This window comes from Phyllostomus discolor, chromosome X, assembly GCF_004126475.2.
Source record: "Phyllostomus discolor isolate MPI-MPIP mPhyDis1 chromosome X, mPhyDis1.pri.v3, whole genome shotgun sequence".
Lineage (NCBI taxonomy): Eukaryota > Metazoa > Chordata > Mammalia > Chiroptera > Phyllostomidae > Phyllostomus > Phyllostomus discolor.
Genome location: NC_050198.1, coordinates 9,649,467 through 9,667,101, shown reverse-complemented (window position 1 = coordinate 9,667,101; position 17,635 = coordinate 9,649,467). Strand labels below are relative to the sequence as shown.

At 38.1% G+C, this 17,635-nt stretch overlaps 1 protein-coding gene across 2 annotated transcripts in view; it reads right to left on the bottom strand.

Moving 5' to 3' along the window:
- Positions 1 to 13,925: 13,925 nt before the first annotated feature.
- Positions 13,926 to 17,635, bottom strand: part of PHEX (phosphate regulating endopeptidase homolog X-linked) — a 168,325-nt gene continuing 164,615 nt past the window's right edge. For both annotated transcript variants that reach the window (XM_028522759.2, XM_036016337.1), the window contains 2 exons: positions 17,503 to 17,579; positions 13,926 to 14,743 (listed from right to left, as the gene is read on the bottom strand). In XM_028522759.2, the coding sequence (XP_028378560.1) occupies positions 14,641 to 14,743; positions 17,503 to 17,579 (180 nt within the window). In that variant the 3' untranslated portion in view covers positions 13,926 to 14,640. The remainder of the gene's footprint in view (positions 14,744 to 17,502; positions 17,580 to 17,635) is intronic.

The window sequence follows — 17,635 nt, the reverse complement described above, 5'->3', positions numbered from 1 at the left end:
CTCTCCCTCTCTTTCTCCCTCCCCTCCCCTCTCTAAAAATAAAATCTTAAGGAAATAAAATCTTAAGAGTATCACAGTTATGTAAGTCTCTAGTGTGTGTGTATACATGTATAGATACACAGATGTGTATGTTTATTCATATCTGTGTATACATATTTTATACCTATATAATCATATATGCACATGCACAGGTTGTTTTTTGTTCATAATAGTATATGACAGTATATATAGGTACCACATTTTTTCTATTCCCAAAATGGCATTAACTCAGGGCTTCTCAGATAAACCACCTTTTTCTTTCTCAACTGACTCATTTGGCAAATTAAGAAGTTTGCATGCTAGTGCATAAGATGACCTACATAAATGCTCCAGTGAAAAGATATGAAATGTGTCACTAAGAAGCAATGGGAGTAGTTGGTAAGCTTTCTCTTGTTGTCACAGCAACATCCTTGGACCTATGTAACTGCAGAAAGCTGTTAAAGGAGAAATGAGAGTCAGGAATAAGGTTAGATGAATTCCAGCAGTTATCAAATTAAAGGCTATACCATTTTTTATTTACTAGGAAAAAACAGCATGTTCACATGCCACTTCTAAACTCATCAGTGGCCAAGTCCCACCAGAACAACTCTGCTTCCTTGACAGCTCTCGTATCTGTCCCCACCTGTCTATCCCATGGCACCAGCAAGTCATATTTTCAGTGGATTAATGCAATGGCTTCTTAACTAGCCCCTGCCCAGGCTTCAGTCTCACCCTTCTCCCAGTATTTTCCACACCATCACCAGCTTACTCCTCATTAAATAGAAATCTAATTATGTCACTGGGTCAATTTTAATTGTTCAGTGGATCCCAGATGCCTACAGGATCAAGTCCAAACTCAGCAGCATAACCCTTCAAGGCTCTTCTCAATCTGGCCTCTGCCATCCTCTCTTGCTTATCACTAACAGCTCCTCAGCCACTGTTCAAGCTCCAGCTCTAGCAAGCCATTCCTAGCCCCTTCCAATATTTTTTTTTTCTTTTTTCATTTTCTTTATTTTTGGTAACAGGTATTTATTTTTTAATGAAATTTATTGAGGTAATTTTTTAATTAAAAAATATTTATTTTTAGAGAGAGGGGAAGGGAGGGAGAAAGAGAGGGAGAGAAACAGCAATGTGTGGTTGCCTCTTGCTCTCCCCCTACGGGGGACCTGGCCTGCAACCCAGGCATGTACCGTGAACTGGGAATCGAACCCGCGACCCTTTCCTTTACAGTCCGGCACTCAATCCATTGAGCCACACCACCCAGGGCTTATTGAGGTAATTTTACATATAATTAAGTGCAACCAAGTGTACAGTTCAAAGAGTTTTTACAAATGTAGAAACTCATGTAAAAATCACCGCAATTGCTTCCATTATTCCAGAAAGTTCCCAATTCATTGACCATTTTCTTTTTCTTTCTCTAGGTATCATGCATAGTGATGCATAATATATTTTACATTAAATTTATTGGGGTGGCATTGCTTAATAAAATTATATAGGTTTCAAGTGTACAATTCCATGATATATCATCTGTATATTTTTAAAATATATTTTATTGATTATGCTATTACAGTTGTCCCATTTTCGCCCCTTCACTCCCCTCCACCCTGCACACCCCCTCCCACTCACATTCCCCCCATTTAGTTCATGTCCATAGGTCATACATATAAGTTCTTTGGCTTCTACTTTTCCCATACTCTTCTTACCCTCCCCCTGTCTATTTTCTAACTATCATCTATGCTACTTATTCTCTGTACTTTTTCCCCTTTTCTCTTCCTCCCATCTCCTGTTGCTAACCCTCCATGTGACCTCCATTTCTGTGGTTCTGTTCCTGTTCTAGTTGTTTGCTTAGTTTGTTTTTGCTTTAGGTGTGGTTGTTAATAATTGGGAGTTTGCTGTCATTTTACTGTACATGTTTTTTATCTTCTTTTTCTTAGATAAGTCCCTTTAACATTTCATATAATAACGGCTTGGTGATAATGAACTCCTTGAACTTGACCTTATCTAGGAAGCACTTTATATCTGCCCTTCCATTCTAAATGAAAGTTTTGCTGGATAGAGCAATCTTGGATATAGGTTCTCACCTTTCATGACTTGGAATACTTCTTTCCAGCCCCTTCTTGCCTGTAAGATCTCTTTTGAGAAATCAGTTGACAGTCTGATGGGAACTCTTTTGTAGGTAACTGGCTCCTTTTCTCTTGCTGCTTCTAGGATTCTCTCCTTCATTTTAATCTAGGGTAATGTAATTATCATGTGCCTTGATGTGTTCCTCCTTGGGTCCAACTTCTGTATATTGCAGGGTTTTTCTCACCACCACGTCTTCATGCTTTCCAGCAGCCTAGCCTTGCTGCCTGGTACTCTCTGTACTCTACTTGCTCCCCTGACTATCTCCAATGGATGCTACAGAACTCAGGTCCATCTTTCTCTCTTCCAACAGGGCTTCCCAGACAGACCCCACACCCAGTCTAGTCTCTTACCTACACTCCTACGACTAATGCAGGGTTCCCCAAGAGTACCAGCAAAGCAAGAGCTCCAAAAGTGGGTGGGAAAAAGAATTTTGGAGGGGTTTGATATTCATCACTTCCCTCAAAAAAAAAGCATCAAAGTAGTTATTTTGGGGGGAAATTCAGAACTTATGTGGATTTTCTTATATTTATTTTACTGTTTTTTAGAACTTTACAGTGAAATATACATATATAAAAGTATAGAAATCATTAACGTATGTAACATCCAGATTAATAAACCTCATATTAGCAGTATCTCAAAAGCCAGCCTTGTGGGGCCTTCCAGTCAATTACCTTCCAAAGGCAACCACTGCCCTGACTTCTGATAGCATATGTTAGTTTTGCATATTTTTATGTTTCATATAAATAAAATCATAAAGTGTGTTCAGTGTGTGTTTGCCTTCTTCCAGCCAATATGATGTTTGTGAGAAACACTCCTATGTGTGTAATTGTAGTTTGTTTATTCTTGTTATTAGCTGAATAAAAACCTAGTATTCAATTATTTACTTGTTGGGGATTTGGGCAGTGTCCAGTTTTGAACTATTACAAATAGTGTTTCTATGAACATTCTGCTACATGTCTTTTGGTGAACACGTTTGTATTTCTTTTTGTTTTTTAACTTTTTAACAATTTTATTTGTTGTTCAAGTACAGTTTTCTGTCTTTTACCCCCAGCCCAGCCCACCCCCCCAGTGCTCCCCACCCCCCTCCCATTCCCACCCCCCCTAGTTTTTGTCCATGTGTCCTTTATACTTGTTCCTGTATTTCTGTTGGGAATACATTATATTGAACAATACGAAATTGCCAATATTCAACCATTTTGACCTATTAGGACAGTAACTTAACACCTAGAAATGCACTTACTGTGTCATAGGATACATGAATATTTTAGCTGTAGAAGATATTGCCTAATAGTTTTCCAAAGTGTCTGTACCAGTTTGTAATCACACCAGCAGTATATGAGAACTCTGCTTATCTAAATCCCTTTTTTAGCGCTTCTTCAGGCAGGGGTATGTAAATGAATCACACTGTGGTTTTAATTTGCATTTCCTCGATGACTAGTGAAGTTAAGTACCTTTTCATAGATTTTTTTTGAAATTTGGATATCCTAATTTTGTAAACAAGCTCAAGTCATCAGCCCAATTTCCTATTGAGTTGTCTTCCTTATTCATTTTCATTATTATTTTGATTTCGCAGCTGGGGAAATTATAATTCTTTCATTGCTTACCTTTATAAATTATTTTATCCAGTCCTGTTCCCAAAGAAATCTTGCTCACCTCTATTCAATAATATATTACACTGCTGAAATTGTTATTTACATATCTACTTTTCCTGAATTGTTAAATAATTTTTAAATCATTAAGTAATTGGGAGCTACAACTCCTACTCATCATTATATTCCCATCCTTAGAATAATATCTGGCAAGTGATTCAATAAATATTTGTTCAGTTACTTGATGTACACCTAACATTGTGTTTTTTCTCAATTTGAGTTCATTTTTTAGACTCTTTTGTATGATGCTTATTCCACCAAGGTAAATTGTATGAAGTAGAGCGTTCTGTCTGTCTCCACTGCCTTACAAAAGAATACTAATAGCAGAAGTACAAAGATGAGGATCCAAGCAGAGATAGCTGTAGAATTTTTCCATTTAAATAAATGACTACAAATAATAAGCAATAAAATCTCACATAATAGAAAAGAACAAAGTCAAGTCGTAATAGCTTAATGGGCAAAGAACATTGATTGGTGTGTGGATAATTTACAGGAAGTGAGGTAAAAATCAAAAAGTTAATTAGTAAAGCTAACAGCCAGTCACACTTTTATATATTCAATAGATGTAAAATATTAGTAAAGATAAAATTAGTAAGGCTGAGAACTCATCAGGTTTTGCTAAATGTGGTACCTTCTTATAGCATTCTTTATTATAGTTGTTGGCTACACATCTATTTCCCCCCGTATGCTGTGTCTTTCTTATGGTCAAGACTTTTTTCTAATCTAGTTGTGTTGTAAAACAATATGTGTATCCCCATACATACAACCTTGTTAGAAAACAATTTGTTAGTATATTTCAAAAGCCACCAAAGCATATGCATACCCCTTTGATCAAGTAAATTCAGTCTTTAATATTTATTCTAAAAAAAACAATCAATAGGAAAAAACCTCTACATATTAAGATACTTATCTCTGTCTTATTTATAATAGTTAAAAATGAATTCAATAATAAATTTGTAATAATAAAAAATGACTGAGTAAAATGTTACAGAAACTCTAAAGAAGATTATGCTGCTATTATAAATGGACTATTATAAAGCACCATGGACACATGCCAATACTGCTGAATGAAAAAAAAAATATGCAAAATCGTATTATGCTCTGACTAAAATTATACCACGTAATTATGCCTGGATCCAGAGAGAAACATGGAAAAAGACATATACAACAGGAATAATTGGAAATTTAAAGTAGTGGGATTATGAAGGAGTTTTTTTCTTAAATTTTGTTATTGTTCATTTATTGGCTCCCCCGCTGCACTCCTGGACACAGCCATCTCTCACCTGGATGATTGCCAACAGCCTCCTAACTAGTCTTCCTGCTTCTTCCCTGGTTCCTCCACCGTCTTCTCTCAACACAACCACAATCATCCTGGAAATCATGAGCCACATCTTACCACTCTTCGGCTCAAAAGCCTCCAATGGCTTCCCCTCTCACACAGAGTGAAAACAAGAGTTCTTAACAATGGTCTACATAGCCATCAGCGATTTGAATGCCACTTTTTGTTCTCACAGCATCTTGTCTTCCACTATTCTTTGCTTACTCCACTCCAGCTACACTAGCTTTCTTGCTATTCCTCAAAGTCCTAGGGATGCTTATATGAATATTGGGAGGTTTTATTTTATGCAGAAGTCCATTTTATTTTTTTCTTAGCTATTTTAATAAAGCAAGCATGCATGAACATTTAGTACTTCTCCTAAAGACATGTAACTTAGTCTTTGGAGAATTCATTTCAGATGAAAGGAATGTATTTCTGTCCACCTTCCAAAGCTGCCTAGGAATGGATATAGGAGAATGCAAGAATGGATTTGTCATGAATGCTCCAAAAGGAAATTTTTACTTATCAGCAAGAGCTAAAGTGAGGGATGGGGAGGGTGGGGGGAGGGGGGAAAGGAGGATTGGAAACTGATTAGCTCTAAGAAGATGTAAGCTAGGTGAGATGATAGACTAGAAAGTGGAGGGTCCTACCTTCGATAAGGTTATATGGAAAACATGCAAAGACCGTTTCAGGCTAAGCAGGAAAAGACCTGAGACTGAGAGGATAGGAGAAAGCTTAGCAAACTGAGAAACAAAAAGAAGACCGGTGTGACTAGCAAACAATGTTCTGGAGACATGACAATGGAGGACCTTCAGGTTAGGGTAAGTTGTTTGAATTTTAGTATAAATACAATGGAAAGATCACTGAAGAGTTTTAAAACAGGAATGATGATGCTGTTATTATAAATTGTTTATGAAGTTTAAGGTTAAAGTCACCAAATTCTGGGTTAATCAAAATGTAACATGACTGTGAGCAGTCTGCCCCATGTGTTATAGGCATACATTAAAGGACAGTTGATTTTTTTTTCTTATTCTGCAGTAAATATTACTTCGTAGTTATCATTAAGACTTGGGAGAGAGAGTATGTTCATTATTACTGGCATTTGCAGAGTATTTTTAATAAGCAGAATGCTTTATTTTTTATCATTTTAATTGTTGTTCAAATACAGTTTTCTGCCTTTTACTCCCATCCCAACCCACCCCCCAGCCCTCCCCACCTCCCTCCCGTCTCCACCCCCCTTGTTATTGTCCATGTGTCCTTTATACTTGTTCCTGCAAACCCTTCCCCTTTTCTCTGAAATTCCCTCCCCTCTCCCCAATATACTGAATACTTTAAAATGGTTTTTATTCAATGTTTACAATAGAATTGAGGCACTGAGCTTTAAAGAACTATTTAAGCTTAAAAAGGCCTTTGACTGATTTCTTCCCAAAAAGCTATGTGCATGAACTCAAACGCAATGTGCACAGGAGCCTACGTATGTGTGCAAATGAGGGTTTGAAATGTGAATCTCCAAGAATGGAACTTGGCCCTTGTTGACAAGTAATTTCCTCCACAGCATTCACGACAAATCCACTCTAGCATTCTCCTAGATGTATCCCTAGGCAGCTTTGGAAAGTGGACAGAGATACATTGCTTTCATCTGAAATATATTCTCCAAAGACTAAGTTATATGTCTTTGGGAGAAATGGATTAATACCAAATGTTTATGTACGCTTATTTTATTAAAATAACTAAGAAAAAACAGGATTGACTTTTGTGTAAAAAAAACAAAACCTCCCAATATTTGGCAGTTTAGAAGCTTTAGACTTTTTAGTCACTGATACTGATGGGGACAGGCAGTAGTTTAGTATAGAACTATATAGCAGCATTTCTTTCAAAATGAATTTTTGTTATACAGTATTTCCATTAGAAATCAAAATGTAGGCTTCCAGTTACTCAGATCTTGATGAACTATTCTCCTGCTAACAAAAAGAGGTACTAAAATATTTTTTAAGGACATAACCCCACATGGACAAAAATAACAGATGCCTACTAGAGGCAAGCTCAAGTGCCCTGTAGAGTACCAGAAGGCCTCAGGCCTTGGAAGCTCCAGATAACAGTGAATGTCAGGATGCATGACAGGGTTAAAAACAGAGCAATTGCTTAAAACTCTGTAACTGAACTTACAGGTCCTCTGCCGCCTACAGGAAGGGTAGCTGTTCTCTGGAGAAGGTGACCTAGAGACATTCTGGTTTCAGAAGACCAAACAGAGAGAACCCAGGCAATCACAGGGCTGAACACAGGTAAATCAACTGAACTGGGGGGTTATTCCAGCCAAGAAATCCAGGACTTAGGGTCATCACAACTACACATTTGCCTACGGGAGTACTTGGATAAAAATGGATTCAAATCTGGCCCTGCTGCTTCCTAGCTAAACATGTATAGGCAAGACACTGAACTCTCCAAGCTTCAATAACAGAATAATAGTGGAGTTATTATAATGATTAAATTAGATGGAATTTTAAAATAAAGCATTTAGTGCATATCGGGCAGGCACATGGTACATCCTCAAGAAATGGTACCTAGTAGCATCAGTGAAGAACAGGTTCTGAAGAGCTTTCTGAAGGAGTCAAGATAGAACTATAATATCATTAAGTACAAATCCCTGTCTGCTGACTCCTGTCTGTGGAACATAACCTGAAATCTTCAGTAAGTTACAGGTTAAAATCAGGTTTGTGAATATTGTCCCATTTGCCCAATAGAACATTAGAGAATGGTCTTTGAAGTAAGACAAAGTTGACTTTATTCCTGGCTCCTCCAATTAATGTGGTCTTGGCCAGTCATTCAAATATTCCTCACCTCTAGAGTGACAAGGAATTTGCAAGACTGCTGCGAGCATTAGCTGTAACGCATGCAAGACCCTAGCAGAATGCCAAGGACGCAGTGGGTGTCAAGAAATGGAAGCCATTTTCATCATGATCATTATTAGGGAAAATATCATTTACAAATGCCAACTAAAAATCTGGCCAATTTTGGAAAAATTTGCTCTGGGCTATTTTTTTTCCTTCATCAAATGTCACCGGAGTGGGAGGATTGCGTGACTATTCACAGGGGACTGATTCCGCTGACTTCTAAATCAGTTTGGAAATTGACAGAATAGACTTCTAAACTGTAAACTATACTTCTCTTTTTGCAGGCATCCGCAGACATTCCAGCCCAGCTGGCAGCATCAATGATACTTAACAGTGTAGGTAGCTTTTATGTTGGGGATTTCAACTTACTCAGTTCTTCTCTTTCTGTAAAGTGGAATCTCAAGCCAGTATTAATTCAAACAGTACTCTCGTGGTTTGTACATGGACACTTAATTTCTTGGACTCCTGAGCCTCAGTTTCCATTTCAAGTGGAGAAAGCATAAAACAAGAACATAGTATGTAAAACTTCTCACCTCATATAATCAAGGGAGAAGTAAAAACAATTTTTATACAAATTCTCTAAAAATACTAGAAGATATAACACAATATTTTATTTCATAGAATGTTTATTTACTGTGTAAATGGGATATATTTTAAAAGCTTAGAACCTATTGGAAACCCATGGCACAGCCACCGAATCTTATATTCAGTTATCTTCCTAATTGAGACAATTAACAAAACAAAACACACATTCAAATGAAACATGTATCTAAACCATTTAGAAATAATTAAAATTATAGATCAGGTTTTCTTTCACTGATCACAAATTATGGTAATGCTTCTATGGTATTTGTTTCCCAGCTCACTTTGCTGTGTTTATTAAAATACGGTATTGTCAGATCACAGGGAGTATCTTATTTTCATTTTCATATCTCTAATTCTAAAGGGGATTAAATTATCCAATTAAGCTGTTAATTAAAAAGACTCCTACAGAATAAACTGCAGGCTACCAATTGCATTTTACATTTTCATTGTGCTGTGCTCAAAAGCAATTTCCTAAATCCTTAAGAGCTCAAAGTTACTGCTTCATATTTCACTTTACAAGGTGTAGCTGGGATTGCTGGCTGATAGCCAAACCCATTTCCTCTTCTTTCTGGGAACACAACTAGACTATACCTCCCAGCCTCCCCTGCGGTAGGTTTGGCCACAAGACTGAGCTCTAGCCAATGGAATATGAGCAGAAGTGATGTAGATAACTTCTAGAGTTTGAGCAAACCTTCCATTCAGTATTTCCCATGGCCTCTTCTCCTTCACCAGCTTCTTGGAGATGAGCATGTTTTCAATCATGTGAAGAATGGTGAATCACAACATGAAAGGAAACTGATTATTAATACATACTTTGTATGTAATAAAAAAACTTCAATTATATTAAACCACTCACATGATCTGTTTTAACAGCTGGTGTGATCTTAATCAAGATGGCAGCTTAACTGTAGGGACATTCAAATACCTTAAACCTAATCAAAAAATTAGCTTCCTTCAAATTTCGATTATATACAAATCAAAGCGGACTCAATACCTCTTGGCCTGTATGGTCTATAAAATCTATCACATAAACCAAAGCAAAAGAGATGCTAGACTCCCTGCCTTCATTCCCCCAAAGCCCCTTCTTCCTGTCCATGCCTCAGAGATCGCTCATAAACTTGGTCATTTCCATGCATCCTTCCTTCTGCCACTACACTACACACAAATATTCTTACTTCAAGGATCAGCTCAGAAACTAGAGAAAACTCCCTACGAAGGGCATTAATAGGCTATACTCAGCTACTTACTACCCACCAAGTCTGTATCCCATCTGATGTCTACCTCTTGTACATGGATGCCATGGCATACCTTCTACAAACCACTGCATACTTTCCCAGATCTTTGAACATATATACATGCCAGAAAGATGTTTAAAATAATCAACAGCAGGCTTTACTCGCACTCTCAGCCTGACACCAAAATGCGCCCTAGAAAAGTCAGTATGAACTCTATGACATGCCTCTGGATTTGTGTGGCCCCAGGCAAGGAAGGCAAGCTTCCATTGTCCTGTACCACTAAGTCAATGTCCAGAGGTCAGCAGAGGATATAAACTCCCCAGTACTTATGGGTCTCCGAAAGTGCACGGGGCAAAGAGGCTCCAGGCACACGAAGGCAGCCATCCTAGAGAGCTGAGGCTAATGCAAAAGGAAAGCACACAGAAGGCAAGGTTAGGGGCCCAGTAAAAGGGATTTGCTGGGATCTGGGCAGAGAGAGCACCGACAGTGTCCAACGGAGGAGAGATGAAGAATTGCTTCTTGGTGCACCAAACCACAACCTGATGTCCTTATATATCATCATACCTGTCACAAAGTAGGGTGATTGTAACAGGGCGGATTGTATCTGCCTCCCATGTTAGAGCTGACTGTTCATTGAGACTCAAAAGTTGCATATGATCTGCCCACACACAGCTAGTTCAGACTCAAATACACATCATGGGTGCTCGGGCACTGTGTGCTGCGTGAATGACTATAAATTAACTAGGTTATTAAAAAAAATGACACCACACAGATACTTTGGTTTGATTGTAACTGTAGTGCAGGGGTGTCAAACTCATTTTCACCAGGGGCCACATCAGCCTTGCAGTTGCCTTCGAAGGCCTGAATGTAATTTCAACTCCTTAACTGTTAAAGAGTAGTTACATTTATACAGTCCTAAAATTATTCCGGCCCTTTGAAGGCAACCACAAGACTGGTGTGGCCCCTGGTGAAAATGAGTTTGACACCACTGCTGTGATGTTCATTGTCACTGTTGCAAGACAAACCCTATTCTGGGTGATAAGTTGCTCAGAAGCCTCTTTTTCCCTCAATAGGAATATTATTGCTTAAGTGGGAATCCACATCTGTTGACTTATATCCTAGAAAGGAATACCATGATGACCTCACAAATCTCTCATTGTCTATGGATAAAGTTGCTACCTTCAAATCCCACTTTCCTGAGCCAAGAAACCTAGTCTAGCACAGTGGTTTGTATACTTTTGGGGCAAATCTTATGGTCTACAAGAGAAGTAAATATGTTAATAGATGTAGTAGATTTTAATATTTTTTAAAATAAGAGGAAACAGAGCCTGACCAGTGAGGCTCAGTTGGCTGGGTGTCAGCCCACCAAGTGAAAAGTCACTAGTTGCATTACCAGTTGCAATGTTCAGTCTCTGGTCAGGGCACATACGAGAAGCAACCAATCAATGTTTCTCTCTCACATTGATGTTTCTCTCCCTCTCTTTCTCCCTTTTTCTAAAAATAAATAAATACTTTTTTAAAAAGAGGAACAGAAAATTTTCAACTTTTTATTGTCCTTAAAGCGATTGTTCGTATTGTTTCACAAGCAGGGAAAGAACATACAATAACCCTTCAGATGTATAATGTATAACACAAGATCATCTCTCTTTAAAACAGGGGGACAGTGCCACTGGCGATGAGAATGTTGTTGCATGAAATAGTCATATATTTTCCTATAATTTAATATGTAACTGAGATATTTTGCTAAAAATATCAAGGAAGAAGCTTATCAAATGGCGAGATTATAGAAATACTGATGGAATGAATGTATTTAGAGATGCATAATCTAAGGGATGAAGGTTCACGCCAAGGTCAGCAGCCCAACACAGACTCTGCCCTTCCTGGCTCTGGGATGCCTGGCAAGTGATTTCAAATCCCTCTACTCCTCTGGCATGAGCATAACCTGTGTGGAAGCCATAGCTCCTACTTGCTTCTTAGCAATGCTCCAGGGCTAAATACGATAAAATTTATGTGCTACGCTTTAAGCTCCATTGAGGAAAGGAACTGAATAAACTTCAGGATAATTTATGAATCTTGAGCTTACATTAATCCTGTCCAAGTCCATCTCATAAAAGGAAAAAATGGAAATTGGAGGCCGATGCTGTGTGGTTGGTGAAAACTCAGCTAACTCTGGGCAATGGTGAGAAGTCCAAACGATACCACTTTATATACATAAAATCCTTGACTAATTCAGGAGAATTTCACCAAAAGCTAACGCCTTCCAATGCCCAGATAAGAGTTCACTGGCAGAACATCTGGTATATGAATCAGAGACGTGTGGTATGGCAGTCCTAGTCTGAGATCCAATGTCTAATTTCCTTTTAATTTACCATAATTATCTTTGTAAAACTTTATGGCTCTCCTCCAGTGGATGTGCTTAGCGAGGACTGCCAAAATCCTGTCTTCTCTTCAGAATCACATTCTTGGGCCAGCTTCTCCCTACTTCTTTCCTTCCCATACGATTGCATTTTGCCTTCTTGCCTCTACCACTTAATCAGTATCTGCTTCTTTTAGCAATCTTGTCCCTTTTGAAGAAAAGGGACAAGAGTATAATCTGAAAACTTCAACATGAGCATGTATTAGCACAGTCCTACTGGTAAAATTGTTCTAGCTAATAGTGATTTTTTAATTAATGCTTTGGTTTCATTTTGTTTTAATAATGGCCACCTTTTCTATCACTTGCAGTATAACTGAGTTATATCAAGTCAAGTTAACCATGACAAGGTAGCCTCATCACTTAGAAACTTTGAGGGCCCCAAGTGATCACTAACCAGTTTTCCTAAACCAACAAGTGACTAAACAATTCCCATTTTCAAAGTCATAATTTGATGCTTTTATCAAACACTTTCTCTGATTTGCAGGAATGGGTTTATTTGGAGTTTAAAAAAGACAAACCTAGAAGGAAAGTGCTTTGCATGTAAGCATAACAAACCTCAGCTGATTTTCAATGTCCAAATCCAGGAATAAAACAAGGAGTATCTTGTGTGTTAAAAACACATTAGAATGATTCTTCCAGAGAAAAGGCATATACATTTCCAGTACCCCTAACCTAATAATGCTTGTTTTTAAAAATTACAAACTAAGGTCATTCTTAAGCTCTGGTTAAGAGAAGGAAAACATAGTTGCCTTTCAGAAGTGTATCCATTTGGAGAAGAAGAAGTCAAGGGAAAATCACTCTCTTCTGACTAATGCAGTATAATCATTTTCCTCACGATGGTGCCCTGCATTTTTCTCCCTTTACAAGTTCCCATGGTTACAAAAGGATGTGACACAAACATATTTTTTTTTAAAAAAGGATGATAAATCACAGGGATGCAAAATGGCTTCCTATGGTTAGTCAGAATTTGTCATTTTGCTCTTGACATTTTCCTATTGGGCCACTTAATCCAGAGCCACAAACACAATGAATAATATAAAGGGGGGTTGCTATTACAAGAAACCGGAAATGCCAGGTAACCACTTTAAGGCCATTTCAATTGTATCCTGCCCGCATATGCACATGCACATACACCCACTAGTAAGAGTTGGAGGAGTTCACTTGAAAGGATGACGCTCTGCAGATGGAAGCCATGGTACTGCTCTTTCTCGCAGTCTCTTTAGAAGAAGACTGGAAGAGTAAAAACTGTTTCTTTGAACTATGAGGAGAATTTTACATTTAATCAATAGATTCTAAAATGTCTCCAATCAAAACAAACTTTCAAAAAGCTGTTTTTAAAAGAGAAGGAACATTAACTGAGCCCAAAAAGCAGGGCACTTCGCGTCCTCCTCAGTGTAGTCTGGCCCTTTGCACTAAAACGGAATGAAAGCTGTTGTGCCTAACGGGAAATCAGAAAGCCATTTGCTTGGTGCCTACTAGATTTAGAAACAGGAGAATGCGCATATAGGAGGGTAACAAGACAAAGAGAAATCGGGCTAAAGGAACAAGCCTGGCAGACAGATGTAATCACTGAGGTTTGGCAGACGACATCAAATTTTGGACATTTCATCTCCTGGTGTCCATGCTGTTACATGACTAAGAGTTTTGACTTCTTCTGGGACTTGTAGATGTATCCTTTTTTTTTTTTTGTCTGTTTGATAAACTCAAGTCCTTTATCAAGTAACCTTATTCCCTGCTTTGTTCAAGCTGACTTAAACAGGACTATTGGCTACAGTAGATACAAGCCATGAGGCCATTTTCATCCCAATAGAGTCCAAAGCTAAAGGCAAGAACTGCATCAAAAAATTTGTAAAATGAAGATACAACATATTTCAAATTTAACTGCCTTAGATTTAATAAATGCTGTGTAATGACAATACATAAAATCTAGTACCACAGTTCACAGAGCAGGAAGACCTCACAGGTATCCGCGCACGTGTTCTCATCATTGAGGGTTAAAAGTTAATAGACTGAATTTTTTTCTGGGTACATTCTACTTAGGCCCCTGCAAAGCTATACATTAAAATGCTATGTACTATTTAGCTTTGGCTTACACACTAAAATGGACAGCTACAACGATTTAGCAGATAGTGTTTTAACAAAACTAACTAGCCCAGGGATTTATTTTTGTTGGGTTGGTTTGCTAAAGAAATATACTTCGTTCACTTCTTGTATTCCATTTTTTAAGCCTTACAACTTTGCAAAGATACTGTTTAAATCCAAGCAGCACCAAAATAATGAAGATGCATTAAAAATAAAAGTCCTCGGGGGAATATAGGCCTAAAGGAGGCAGGTGATGCATGCTCAGTGCAGCCTCTGCTGGCACCGTTCGGCTCTCCCAGGATGGCACAAACCAGCAGTCCAGCTACCAGAGTCGGCAGGAGTCCGTGCCTCTGTTCATCGTGGAATTGGAGGGACAGTTAAAAGCTTTCTGGAATTCTTCAAAGTTGCTAATTGCACCATTGACCCTGAAAAAGACATGTCAAAGCCCGTGTCATTTAATTCTTACATATCGACGGATTCTGGAGAAAACTGGAGCAGCATATTGCTCCAAGGGATGTTGCATTCATTTTATCTCTTTTCAGGGGAGGCAACTGAAGCCCAGAATGGTTAAGTAAACTTCCAAAAAAATCAACAGAGCTGACACTAGAACCAGCACCTCCTGAATGCCAGGCAAACACTCCTACTAAGCTTCCATGTATTTTCAACTTCTTATGAACTGTAAAATTTACAATTGCTATATACAGAGCATAGGACTGTATATTCCTCTAATTTCATTAATGTCTATAAACTGTAGAATTTACCAATACTTAGCTTTTCCATTTTTAATTTATCTTTTTATGGAAGGTATAACTGATACAAAGTGTACATGTCTTAAACGCACAGCTCATAGATTTTTTTGCATGTATGTAACATACCCATGTTACTACCACCCAGATCAAAACATCAGATATTTCTAGCACCTAGGAGGTGAGTCCTACCAGTAGTACATCCGAGGATATCTACTAGTCTGACCTCTGTTGCCACAGATTAGTTTTGCCTGGTTTTGAATTTCGTATGAATAGAATTACAGAGTAGGCACTCTTTCGTCTCTGACTTCTTCTACTCAACATTGTAACGGTATCGCTATCTTTAAAGAACTCATTCATTCTCCACAAATACTTTCCCTAAATTTCTATTGTGTTTGAAGGCTCATATTTCTCTCGAGTTTGGTTCCTGCAACAATAAGCCAGCAAATGGTGTCTAGCTGTTATTGATGAGTTAACTGGAGTTTACTTCAAAACCTGGGATTTTGCAAATTCCCCCAACCGCAGTAAACAGTACAGATTCCTACTCAGCACTCTGACTGTATTTCCATTGTGTGGTTTCTGCTGCACTCAAAATCTATAGCTACTGCAAACATCACTGGCAAGCCAGCAAAAAGCTCCCCCTTCATCCATTTCTTATGCAAGTGCATGTTCAAAGGGCTGACCAGAGTCAGCATTCTGAGTCACGATTTCTTCCCCACTGACTTCTTTACCTATGAGCCTTTGAGTGAATATAATGGCCAATATCCCACCCACCCCCCAAAATTCCCCATAATCTCCTATGTGTTAGCTGGAATGTTTAAGTAGGGATGCATATTTCATGATGTGATTCACCCTGGGTAAATGTTACAGATAGGATTTAGCTAATAATTAGTAAGTATGCTCTGTAAATGATCAGTTAAAGCCCAACATTACAGGCAACTAGTTAGTAAAAGGAAATAGTTTCTAACAACTTATCTGTTGACTAATTAATCTACTATGTGGCTTCATTTGCACCATTTGTCAGTAGGAGCACATTTTAGTCCATTAGAGACTGACAGCATTCTTGACAGTTTGACCCGGTGGGGGAGAATTTCTAATACAGTGATTAGACTTTATGCTATTGGGTAATTTATAGTCAACTTCTGAGGCATTTCTAAAGCAAGGTTTTAGGAATAAGACTTTTAAATACAGGAGAAATTTTAGATGACTTTCCTGAAATATGCTAATGGATTCATTTAAACATTAAATATAAAAATATCCAGGTATAACATGTTCTAAGCAAAGAATGAATAAATACAAATTATTATGGCTTTGTGAATTTCCTATTATAATTTTCTGTCCCCTACCACAGAAAATTTCCCTCAAACTACACTATAATTGTAGCACAGGGTTAGTAATATTAACCTTAATTTTATTTTTACCTAATATTTTATACATTCTGATAATTATATAAGACTGTTATTCATAATCCCTTTCCCTTCATATATGAGCAACTGTTTCAAAATAAGATACCAACTAAAAGCCAAATGTACAGCTTTTGACTCTAGGTGTGTATTATAATAGCTAAATATGACCGTATGTCTTCTTTGTGTTCAGGGCTACGCAGAGCTACTCATTTATGATTGTTGGCTGGCCACATGAAAGAACAAGATGCATTGAACAGAGTATTCCATAACACAAAACAAACCAGAGCTCTGAGTGTTTTAAGATATGGCACTGCCCTGGCCAGTGTGGCTCAGTGGACTGAGTGCCGGCCTGCAAAGCAAAGGGTCGCCAGTTTGATTCCCAGTCAGGGCACATACCTGGGTTGTGGGCCAGGTCCCCAGTAGGGGGGGTGTGAGAAGCAACCACACGTTCATGTTTCTCTCTCTCTTTCTCCCTCCCTTCCTCTCTAAAAGTAAATCAATAAAATCTTTTTTTTTAAAGATGGAGTACATAAAATAGCATCCTTGTCTAAGAAAAGAGACTTTTTTGAATACAAAAAAGGTAGGTGGTTGGATAAATTGCATATTCCAGTTTACTAAGCACCCATGGTGTTCACTGAGTCCATGGGTGGTTTCCTTTCAAAAACTCAAAGATAATAAACAGGAATTAATATTAAAACTATGAGTTGGATTCCAAATTACCTTTGGAGTCTTGTACAGTCTCATGAATCTCTTGATACATTACTAGACTAGGTGTGCACAAATGCCCACTACAGGAATTTATTTGAGAGAATGTTGACTAAAACAGCTTCCCACTGAACGAAAAGATGCTAAGTTTCTGTTTGGCCAGGTTATTTTTGTTTTTTGTTTTGGTCTGCAAAATGGAGATACCACTAATCACAATACAGGCTTTTACTCACATCACCTATTTGGTCCAGCACTGGAATGGCTGCACGGGGGAAGAAAAGAGAAGATGCGCAGTGAAAAACCAGTGTCACCCATTTGCCGTTTTACCTAAACTCAGGTGGACTGTGAGCACCAATTTGAACTTGTTCTCGGGCAGCTTCCGGTCTGTAGGAATTGCACCTTACCTAGAAGAGAACAGCATCCTGATAATCATATTTCCATTCCAATTATGCATTTTCTA